Here is a 12,049-nt window from a genome sequence, read left to right as displayed (position 1 = left end):
CACAGCATCTCACCCTATACTCCATGCAGTATATATGCTTATCACACACCCCCTAATAAGAAACTGATTCTGACCTTAATTATCACTTTACTGAAGGCCTTGGTGAAGGATAAGGAAGAGGGTGCTGGGTACAGAGCAGCTGAGAGCTCCTATCAGGGCCTGTGCTTTCCCTTCCCGCCTCCATCATCCCACTGAGCTTCCTGCAAGTGAAGCTTACTTACAAGGACCAGGGGGTCCCACACTTCCCAGTTCCCTGATACCCCAATACCCCCGGATGGTGCAGAAAGATGGGGAAGGGGAGGGCATTCTTAGGAACGAGGGTTTCTGCTTTATATTGTGAAAGTGTCGCTGACAAAAGGCTAAAAATGAGGCACAGAGCAGGAAAACACCTCGGCACTGTTGGCGGAGGCTCTAGGCGACCCCCACCAGCGCCCTGGGACGAGATCTTGAAGCTGCACGGTTCAAAGCCCTGGGCTGTCTGGGAGCTGCAAAATGACCCCGCCCCACCTTGTGCAACAGCAGCTCCTATAGGGCAGGGAAATGGCTGAACCAGTGAGGCAGTCCGCATACCAGTCATCTTTTATTGGGTGTTAATTCTCCACTAGGATATAAAAGGATTCAGGGGTGCCAGGCAAAGGTCATGGTCAGGAATGCAGAGTGCGCCCTCTTCAGTGGTACTTGCGTAGCCGCTGGTGTTCTGAAGTTAGAAAGGCAAAATGGTAAGTTTCTTCACAGGTGGGGGTGAAGCCATCCTGAGAATTCCTTTCAGGAGATGACCCAGAACCTACTTGTGGAATTCAGAGCTAATCTGCCACCTGGCCAGCCTCTTCCTTCCCTGAGGGAACATCCACTCAGAAAAATAGCACCCAAGCGCCCACCCTTCAGGGCCAGCACTGCTCTGGATGCCACAGACCGGCAGGTGGCTCGACACTGGCAGAAACAGCCCATGAAGCCCACTCAGCGGCCACCAGACATCTCCCACCAGACCAACTCCTCTCGTGTCTCAGCACCAGGAACAGCCATGCTTTTCCAGAGCACCACACCGACACTGGACTGTAGCACTCAACCTATTTCCCTCTTCACACTGGCTGCTAGGAAGATAAAGCCAAGTTTTCCACCAACCTTTGGCAGAGCCTGCAGTGGCTGATAGAATGCTGCCTAAGTATTACCTTTACCCCAGCTTCATCTTATTTTTCCTGTCTTTCTCTTTGCCACAATTTTCGCACTTAAAATACGCTATATTCTGATAAGTCCCTCCAAGTCTTCAGCTTGTCTGCAGGGTGATGGACTTCTAAGGTTGAAAGTGAACCAATACCACCCTGTCATGGGAAACCCCACTGAAGGCAAACCAACCCAGAAGAGACTCACTGAGTTCCTTGTAAGAACGGCAGTAGTTGAAAAGCACGTAAACTGCAAGCACCATAGAAAGCCCAGCGATGCTCCCTTTCTTCACGTTGACGTACTTGTTGTAATACCGGTAGTAACCTGCAAAGCGGAGAGGAGGCCACTCCTCTGAGGGCACATTCTACACGTTCTAATAGGAGAGGGCAAAGCTGAGGAGAGGCCTGGGGCAGGAAGAAACAGTACACAAAAGACAGCCACAGGGTAGCCAGAATTATACAGAGAAAAACAGAGACGGGGGCCCCTGAGGAGGCTGGCAACCACGCAGGCTCCCAAAGGATGACGACACGATGACACAGGACTGCCTGCACTTTAAAATGCACAGACCTGAAGGACAGACCATTCCAAATACTCATCTTGAAAGTTCTGCCTGGCAGGGAGATGAGCATCATAGACTCATGTCCCCTGTGCTTCCAACTCATTTTCCTCTTAAGTCTTATGACATTTCTTTAAGACAGAGGTACTGGTACCGATTCCAAGCAATAGAAAACACTTCCTTGTCTGAAGTATGTCAGAGCCAGCCTTTGATAGGACCGATCAAACATGGAAATTCGAGGGCTAACAATCTCGCTCTGTCCTTCTCTACATAACTTACTCGTCTGAGACAAGGCTTGTACTGGCCAAATTAATTCAGGGCAAAGAAAGACCTGTTTGTCCTCAAGACCCAGAGATGTGCTTTTATTTACACATGCCCATAAGGCTCTGACCTCTTTGAAATGCTCCAGCAATGCCTTTAGGGGTGAAATCCCGCATCAGTATCCAGCTCGGCAGCTCCCCTAGTTTGACTTCCAGGAGCTTCTTCTCCTTCAGTGGTACTGAAAAGGAAGTGCAAAAAAAACACACACTGGAAGGTCTCCCAATAACACAAACAGCAACCTTCTGTGTCACTTATTTCAACCATTCAATAAAGGTGCATTCAGTAACATTACTAAATAGAGGCTGCATATAAGTAATATTATAAATAAACATGTCACACCAGATATACTATTTTAAGCCAGAGTCTATATAATGGCAGAACAGGATTTTGAATAAAAGCTTGCTGGGAATAACTATGTAAAAAGAGAACTAAGGGCCATGAGGAAGAGGTAAAGCGGAGGACAGATGCCTTTATAAGTAGGAGTGGGGGAGACAGACTCGGAGAAGTTGGGTACATCTTGGCCAAAGGCACACAGCATGCAGGCCGTGGAGGCAGGGTTCCACCTCAGGTCTGGCTCTCATGCTCCTGAAGCCAATCTGATTTCTACCTCAAGCATCCTACCTCAGACCACAGATGTCAAATGACTTAGTAAAAGCCACTCTAAAGACCCAACAGGCCACAGATCATTTTCCAATGAGAATCTGGGGACAGGAACGGCTCCTGGTTAAGGCCATATTCTATTCATCTCTGGGCTTAAGAGTAACATAGGAAGGGGGCCAGGGAGGGGTTGGCCCTGTGAATATCCAGATGCTCTTAAGGAGAGAATCTCTCTTCCCCTGTCCTCTTCCAAAAGATCAACTTTAAAAAGCTGTTTGGGGACTTCCCTGGTGGTCCAGTGGCTAAGACTCTGTGCTCCAAATGCAGGGGGCCCAGGTTCAATCCCTGGTCAAGCAACTAGATCCTGTATGCTGCAACTAAGATCCCGCATGCAGCAACTAAAGATCCCGCGTGCTGCAACTAAAGAACCCACGTGCCGCAACTAAGACCTGGTGCAGCCAAATAAATAAATAAATATTAAAAAAAAAAACAAAAACAAACTGGGGACTTCCCTGGTGGCGCAGTAGTTAAGAATCCGCCTGCCAATGCAGGGGACATGGGTTCGAGCCCTGGTCCGGGAAGATCTCACATGCCGCGGAGCAACTAAGCCCGTGTGCCACAACTAACCTGTGCTCTAGAACCCGCAAGCCACAACTACTGAGCCCGTGAGCCACAACTACTGAAGCTCGTGCGCCTAGAGCCCATGCTCCGCAACAAGAGAAGCCACTGCAATGAGAAGCCTGCGCGCCGCAACGAAGAGTAGCCCCCACTCGCTTCAACTAGAGAAAGCCTGTGTGCAGCAACGAAGACCTAACACAGCCAAAAATAAATAAATAAATACATTAAAAAAAAAAAAAAAAAAAAAAAAGGCTGTTTGGCAGGTGTCCTCTTCAGAGCAAGGAGTCAAGGGCTACTGCCTCTTCTTAAAGATGACCAACCACAGGAGGAGCCAGACTAAATCACTCCAAGGTTTCTTCTCCATTTTCGGGACCTAAGGAAGGACTCAGGCTCCGTAAGGACCAGCCTCAAGAGTCCACTGAGGGCAATCTCACAGGTCTCTTGACGTCTCCCAACCCTTATCAAGGACAAGGGCCTTCAGGCTTAATGGCAGTTTCTAATCTGCTACAGGTTGTCTGGAGAATGAGACATTTGGCCTTGATGGACCAGAATGACTGCTTGTCAAGAGGTCACAAGTGACAGGTGGAGGCACACATGGTTTTAGGGTCATGGTTGAGGGGGCCTGTCCCCAACAAACTGGCCCCAACCTTCCATCTAGACTCATCCAAACACATGGAGCGCCTACTGTGTGCCAGGCAGCCTGCTGAGCACTGTGGGTACAGCACCGACTGCAGAGGACAGCCCTGTGCTCGGAAGCCAGCATTCCACCGAGGAAGACAGCCATCTCAATCCACTCATTCTCCTGGGCTCACCACACTGCAGCCAAACCCTTTTCTGTTTCTCAGATGCAACAGGATTATTTTCACCTGAGGGCCTTTGTATCTGCAGTGCCCCTGGATCATCACAGGGCTATCTCAACTTAACGGTCATCTCCTAGAAGGCCTCCTGCCCTGCCCACCTTATCTCAAGCACCAGCACTTCCTTCCTATATAACCTCTGAGCTCCAGTTTCCTCCTCTGTGAAATGGCTTATTCCAAGGATTGAAGGAGAATCTATGTAAAAGCATTTGGAACATGCTCAGAACTGTAAACTGTTATTATTACTGTTGAAATCTCTTTAAGGTCCATGTGAAACATCCAAGAAAAAAAAAGGAGGTGGCAGAGAAAGAAATAGCATATAACCGAACTTTAGGACATTTATAGGGCTTCAGGGATTAACTGCACCCTTTAGTTCTTTTATGAACAGAAAAATGTGATTAGTTTGGTAATACTTTTGAAATGTGAGATAGTCTCAAATGAATTTCAGGAATGTTCCACATCAGGAATGTTAAGTGTCAATGATACTGAGCTCAACACCAAACGATAATGTCATCTGAGAATGACCTATACCCTACTCTGTCACCTTGCCTGTGGTATTTCAAGAAAAGTTTAACAAGTACACATCTTACATCCCAGTTTTGTCGTCACTTGAATTAATAGGCTTTTAGTCCAAGAATTACTATACCATGTTTCTTCTTGAGTAAGAACATAGTGGCTACCTTTGCTACACTCTCAAAGTCTTCTTGCATGCAGGGAGGAGTACAAACATGTCATTCTAATACCAACTGGCTTTAAATATGGCAACGTGGTAGGGAGGGGACGATGAAGGGACAGATGGATCTAGAATGGCAGAATGCTGCTAACTGTTGATGCTCTGTAAGGAATACAAAGCATTCATTACATTATTCTGTTTTCTTTGTATTTGAAGTCTTCCATAATAAAAAGGTTGAAAATGCTTTTAAAAATAGAACTATGTTGGGACTTCCCTGGTGGCCCAGTGGTTGAGAATCCGCCTGCCAATGCAGGGGACACGGGTTCAAGCCCTGGTCAGGGAAGATCCCACATGCCGTGGAGCAACAAAGCCCATGTGCCACAACTACTGAGCCTGCGCTCTAGAGCCCGTGAGCCACAACTACTGAGCCTGCGTGCCACAACTGCTGGAGCCCGCGAGCCACAACTGCTGAAGCCCACGCGCCACAACCGCTGAAGCCCATGCGCCACAACCGCTGAAGCCCGCGTGCCTAGAGCCCGTGCTCCGCAATGGGAGAGGCCACCGTAATGAGAAGCCCGCACACCACAACAAAGAGTAGCCCCCACTCGCCACAACTAGAGAAAGCCCGCACGCAGCAACGAAGACCCAATGCAGCCAAAAATAAATAAGTAAATAAATAAAATATTTAAAAAATAGAACTATGTTGGGGAAATGTGCAAAAGAAACACAGAATGTTAAAAATATTTTCAACCAGTATAAGGCTGGTGACTCAAAAAAAAAAAGTATTTAGGTCACTGCTAGGCCCAGTGAAGCTATTTTTTCACATTCACACAAACTATGAAAACATATTCTCATTCTCACATTCAGAGGCTGACACAGTGCCTTGGCACATCACAGGAGAAAAAAGCCAACAATTTATTTTTCTTCATATTTATATCTCTGTACTATGAAGAAAAGAGCATTTCCATAACCAAAACTAAGAAATTTATAAGCACAGAAAAAAAATCACATTAGCCTTAAGGAGAGCCAAGTACAGCACCATCACAAAGTTCCAAGAGACCATCAGATTCATCAGAGATGCATCTACATTTATCCCGAAGTTTCTCTTTTAGTGGAAGGCAAAGGCCTTAGTCCTTGGCAGCCACACTGAAACCCTCCCCCAACACTCCTCTGCAGCGGCTGGTTCACACCAGTAGAGCGTGCTGATGAACAGAACAGACTCTACCATTGAGTATTCTGGATTTACTGCCACTCTGAAGCTGTGTGCCCTTGGGCAAGATACTGCTCTCTCTGTCTCCTCCTTTGTAAAATAAGGGTAAGAATAGTACCCACCTTAGTACTTAGCTCTAGGTACTATGTAAATAGGAATTATTATTATCTGTCTTTCTGCCTATGAGCTATCTAAAGGTGGGAGGGAGTTCCCCACACACAGTTCCTGTTTATGACAGATTTTCAGTGAAGGCTGAGAAAGGACCACAGGTTCTCGGGAGGGCAGGTGACTACTTGGCTTGATTTTATGACTTCAGGAAGCATACTGTCCACCTATATGGAGAGACATGGAAATGCCAAGTGTCTTCTGGGTGCTAAATCCAACTCTGGGGTTGGCCAGAGCGAAGAGTTTTAGGTTTTGTAGGCCACACAAGGTCTCTGTAACATAGTCTTTTTTTCTTGTTTTAACAAATTTTTATTTATTTATTTTTATTTTTGGGGGGCTGTGCCGTGCAGCGTACAGGATCTTAGTTCCCCAGCCAGGGATCGAACCCGTGCCCCCTGCAGTGGAGTCTTAACCACTGGACCGCCAAGGAAGTCCCTTAACAAATTTTTAAAAAAACAAAAACTATTCTTAGCTCACAGCATATAAAAACAGGCCACAGGAAATCCAGCCCATTGGCCATACTCTGTCAACCCTGATCTCATCTATCACTGTTAATTGGTATTTCCATCACTTTATTTGCTAATGGACTAGTGGCGTTATGCTCTGGCAACAGACACCATCTAAAAGATCATCAGTACTCGGACTCCAGTTCCTTCACCTGGGTGATGCTTAATGGGCCAGGTGTGACATGACCTTACCCAAAGGTCACGCAGGGAAAGCTGGATGACTAGCATTCAACTGTGGGTCAGGCAGTGTTCCAAGCACCTTACGTATACTAAGTTGTTTAACCCTTAGTTCATAGCACTCTCCGCTAAAACCCTCTGCTTAAATAAGATACCAAGTCTCAATGCTTCCTTTTCACATGTTGTCTGTATAAACAACATAACCACCCTGGATAAATATTCTCATGCCCGTTTTTACAGATGGGGAAAAAAGCATCACTCTCATATTTTTGGATCCCCTTTTCATTGCTCCGGGCTGAAAATAAGAATATAGAAACTGGGGTAAGACACACATAGATTAGTCAAAATTCTGCCACTATCATGCTGTGTGACAGCAGGCAAGCCACACCACATCTCTGACCGTTATTTTCCTCATCTTTAAAATGGGATCAACGTTCCCGGCACTGATCCTGACAAGGCTACGGTGAGGATGCAGGGCTAAAACATGATGGCTTCCGTATAAAAAAAAAAAAAAAAAAAAAAATCAGTGTGGACGGTCCGATCTATACATGCATGTCATCGTAAAGCCTGCTGGTCATAAGGTCACTCTTGTGATTAAAGCTCAGTTTACCACGAGGCCCCAGAAACCTAGGTTTGAATCCCAGCTCAGTCCACTCACTAGTAGTGACCTTGAATAGGTCACTTCACCTCTCTAACGCTATTCAACATATATATACATGCGTCAAACCCGACGTGGTGTCAGGCACTGTCCTAGGCATTAGCTCCTCTTGGAACTTAATTTGAGTTTCGAATGTGCGCGGACGGCTCAGGTGCAAAACAAGCGCCTGGGTTGCGGCAGGGCTGAGAGCAGCTATTCCTCAGCGGGGAGAGGGAGGGTGGCCCGAGACAGCGCATTTTCAAGCCCCGAGGCGCGTCGCCGAGCTGCCGTCGCCCTCCCCGCCACAGCCGAGTGGCGCGGACCCTGGGCAGGCGGGAGGCGCGGCGGGGCGAGCTAAGAAGGGTTGGACTGCGTGGGACCCTGGGCAAAGGGCCCGGCGCGGCGAAGGTCCTGAGGGAAGGACAGGCGGCTCCGGCACTCGGTCCCTCCCCTCCAAGTGCGGCTCTGAGCACCGGACCCCGAACCCCGACTCCTGCCTTTAACCTGGTAGCCCTAAACCAGTCCAGAAACTCACCGATTGACGCCATCTTGAAGTCCTGGCTGTCCGCTCGACCGGGCCGCGCGAGGACTGCTGGGTAGGGAGCATGCGCCCTGGGGGCCGGGAGCAGAGGCTCACGGGAAGCAGGTCGCGACTGGTACGAGGCTGGGACCTCAGGTGCGCCGTGCGGTGAAGGGCGAAGAAACTGGAGGGCAAAGTACCGCGACCCCGCAGTTGGGAACCCGGCGGGTGGTGAAGGGGTGGGAGTGGGAGTGGTAGGGCTCAACCTGGGCTCCCAGTTATGGGGAGGAAAGAGACTGGGACACCCCCCCACACCAAAAAAAAGGGAGGTGAGGAAAGAGCATCCTAGCTTTCTTATTCTGTCGTGTTAAATTTGTTGTGAAAGATGACAGGAGCATCTTAAGACCCTTCCTCCCAACTGTGCTTGATGGGAGATTCAAGGAATCCCCAATCACCAGGAAAAGCCGGTGTCCAGGCTTAGGCTCCAAATAGGTTTGATTCAGGAGGATCTAATGTGTCCAGGCTCTGGCGCTACACTCTAAGGACAGAAATAAGCAAGACCCTAGGGTACACAGCTCCAGCTCTTCTTTCTGCCACTTCTTTTCCGGGCACAATGATGCCTCACCACCATTTTGGGGTTTTGCTGGAAAGGCCACAATAAACATTCTTGGTTAAGCAATTCTGAGTTGGGCAAGATGCTTTGATACCCTGAATCTCAGTTTTCTCCTCTGTAAAATAGGGATGTAATGCTTACCTTGTTGTAGGAGTTAAATGAAACAATGTATGTCAAAATAAAGGAATAAGAACTGAGTGGAGGGACTTCCCTGGTGGCACAGTGGTTAAGAATCCGCCTGCCCATGCAGGGAACACGGGTTCAATCCCTGGTTCGGGAAGATCCCACATGCCGTGGAGCAACTAAGCCTGCGAGCCACAACTACTGAGCCTGTGTCCCACAACTAATGAAACCCGTGTGCCTAGAGCCCATGCTCCGACCCACCGTGATGAGAAGCCCAGGCACCACAACGAAGAGTAGCCCCCGATCTCTGCAACTAGAGAAAGCCCCCGCACAGCAACGAAGACCCAACGTAGCCATAATTTAATTAATTAATTAATTAAAAAAAGAAAAAGAACTGAGTGCATAGTAGGAATTGGACCAGTGAACTGATGGCTTCCTCAGGAAAGTGACTTGGTGGGGAATTATCAAACTCACTTTTTATCAGTCACTTACTTATTCACCAAATACACATTGCTGTGTACTGGGCACTAGAGACACAGAAATCAACCAGACATGGTCTCTGCATTCTAGGATCCGTGGTATTGTGCAGGAGACAGGTGTATAGACAGGTGAGAGCACAGCAGTAGATCCATGTATACACAGCAGGGGGCCATGGACTCCTTAATGAGGGGTAGGTATATTGTATCACAATAAAATAAATAAAAATAATACAAAGTGATGGTTGAGATGAGAAATGATGGAGAGGCAAGCAAGGGTCAGAACACAAAATGCTGTGCGTGCTACGTGAAGAGTGGAGTTTCTACTGAGGGAAATAGGGAGGCAGTGAGGGTTTACAAAAGACAGTGGCATGATCAGATTTACATTTACATTTACTAGAATGATAACCAGGCTGCCAGGTTTAGAATAGTCCCTCCAAATCCCAGGGACTTTAAAAAAATTTTTTTGCAGGTTATTTTTTATGAACTGACCCTAACTGCCCATCACAGGTAGTCAAGGGACTCTACTCGTTGTACTCACTCAGGGATTCAGGCTGGCGAGCAGCCCCCATCTCAATCCCCTGGCTCAGGGTAGAGACTCAGCCGACCTGTCAACACCCAGGCCTGGGGGCTCACCGGTACTTCCGCGCACACTCATAGGCCGGAATTGTCACGTGGCTTCACCCGCCCAAGCAGCCCGGAAGTAAAAATCCACCTAGGGCTCCAAAGAAGAGACAGTGAGAGCTATTTGGGAAATGGCCGTGACCTCTCCGTTAGGTCTGATGGTGATGAGTGGAGAAAAAGAAAGCTGGGAAGGATAGGGAGAGCCAGAGGAAGAAAGGCAGTGGTTTTAAATAGGGTGGCAAAGGCTGGTGGGGGTGTGGAGTGAGCCACGTGGGTGTGGGTGAGGTGGCAGGCAGAGAGAGCAGGTAGCCTTGTTTACAGAAGGGAAGCGGTGGAGAGCAGTGGACAGACACATTCAGGAGGCAGATCCTTGGGGCTTGGGCACGGACTGGTTTTGATAGGTGGTCGTGGGAAGGGGTCAAGGACACTCAGTTTTCTGGCCTGGGAGAAGATGGGTGGGTAGGGTAGGACCATCTCTGAGATGGGAGCAACTAGACCAGCGTTGTCCATACAGCATTCTGTGGTGGTGGAAATGGTCTATGTCTGCACTGTACAATTCAATAGCCACCAGCAACATCTGGCTTTTGAGTCCAAGTTATTTAATTTCAATTATTAATGTGGCCAGTGACTACCTATTAAGCTAGACCAAGTTTTTAAATGTAGGTTTTATTATTATTCAGGTATGGTGAGGTCAACAGATCAGGAGATGATTGCCATTGAAAAGACAGCTCATGAAAAAGATACATGCAGGGACTTCCCTGGTGGTTCAGTGGTTGAGAATCTGCCTTCCAGTGTGGGGGACGCAGGTTCCATCCCTGGTTGGGGAGCTAAGGTCCCACATGCAACGGGGCAACTAAGCCTGCGTGCCGCAAGGAGGATACCGTGTGCCGCAGCTAAGACCCAACAAAGCCAAATAAATAAATATTTTTAAAAAAAGAAAAAGATACATGCACCCCAATGTTCACCGCAACACAATTTACAATATCCAAGACATGGAAGCAATGTAAATGTCCACTGACAGGTGAATGGATAAAGAAGATGTGGTATATGTATACACAATGCAATACTACTCAAGCATAAAAAAGAATGAAATGCCTTTTGCAGCAACATGGATGGACCTAGAGATTATCATACTAAGTGAAGTAAGTCAGAAAGAGAAAGACGAATACCATATGATATCACTTATATGTGGAATCTAAAATATGACACAAATGAACTTTTTTTTTTTGGCCATGCCAAGGGGCTTCTGGAATCTTGGTTCCCTGACCAGGGATGGAACCCAGGCCCTCGGCAGTGAAAGCGCAGAGTCCTAACCACTGGACCACCACGGAATTCCCATAAATGAACTTATTTACAAAACAGAAACAGACACACAGACATAGAAAATAAATTTATGGTTACCAAAGGGCAAAAGGGGTAGGGGCGGGATAAATTAGGAGTTTGGGATTAGTAGATACAAACGACTATATATAAAATAGATAAACAACAAGGTCCTACTGTATAGCACAGGGAACTATATTCAATATCCTGTAATTAACCATAATGGAAAAGAATGTGAAAAAGAATATGTGTATATAGGTATAACTGAATCATTTTGCTGTATACCAGAAACTAACACAACATTGTAAATCAACTATACTTTTAAAAAAGAAGAAGAAATGACCTATCAAGCTATGAAGAGACATGGAGGACTTATACTCTAATAAAGGTGTTAAAAAAATTATTTTAAAAAAAGAGACACGGAGGAAATTTAAATGCATATTAAATGTATATGACTTATGAAAAGACATGGCAGACACTTAAATGCGTGGCAGAAACTTAAATGCATATTCTTGCAGATTGGAAAGAAGCCAATCTGAAAAGGCTACATACTGTAACTCCAACCATATGGCATTCTGGAAAAGGCAAAACTATGGAGACAAAAAGATCAGTGGTTGCCACGGGTGGGAGAGGGGAGAGATGAATAGGCAGCACAGAGGATTTTAAGGGCAGTGAAAGTACTCTGTATGATATTATAATGATGGATATATGTCATTATACATTTGTCCCAACCCATAGAATATACACCGAGTGAACTCGAAGATAAACTACGTACTTTAGGTGCTTATGATGTGTCAGTGTAGGTTCATTCTTCGTAAAAACTGTACCATTCTGGTGAGTGATGTTGATAACGGGGGAGGCTATGCATGTGGGGGGAGGAGGTATACTGCAAATC

At 46.9% G+C, this 12,049-nt stretch overlaps 1 protein-coding gene across 1 annotated transcript; it reads right to left on the bottom strand.

The window, feature by feature from the left end:
• Positions 1-567: 567 nt before the first annotated feature.
• Positions 568-8,087, bottom strand: ATP5MF (ATP synthase membrane subunit f). Its single transcript, XM_059898109.1, has 4 exons — positions 8,014-8,087; positions 2,109-2,216; positions 1,369-1,485; positions 568-697 (listed from the first exon to the last, which is right to left on the bottom strand). Exons 1-4 carry the CDS (start codon positions 8,024-8,026, stop codon positions 669-671), a joined length of 267 nt encoding a protein of 88 aa, XP_059754092.1. The 5' UTR covers positions 8,027-8,087; the 3' UTR covers positions 568-668.
• Between the last annotated feature and the right edge of the window lie 3,962 nt (positions 8,088-12,049).

Source organism: Balaenoptera ricei, chromosome 15 (assembly GCF_028023285.1).
Source record: "Balaenoptera ricei isolate mBalRic1 chromosome 15, mBalRic1.hap2, whole genome shotgun sequence".
NCBI classification, from domain to species: Eukaryota; Metazoa; Chordata; class Mammalia; order Artiodactyla; family Balaenopteridae; genus Balaenoptera; species Balaenoptera ricei.
The sequence above is the reverse complement of the archived record's forward strand: the minus strand, read 5'-3'. Positions and strand labels throughout refer to the sequence as shown.

What these genes read in the sequence shown, in the direction of transcription:
- ATP5MF (XM_059898109.1), bottom strand. An exon ending in TGCTGGAGCATTTCAAAGAG is followed by an intron (nt 1,486 to 2,108) that starts GTCAGAGCCTTA and finishes TCCGCTTTGCAG; the next exon opens with GTTACTACCGGTATTACAAC. An exon ending in CCGTTCTTACAAGGAACTCA is followed by an intron (nt 698 to 1,368) that starts GTGAGTCTCTTC and finishes TTCTAACTTCAG; the next exon opens with AACACCAGCGGCTACGCAAG.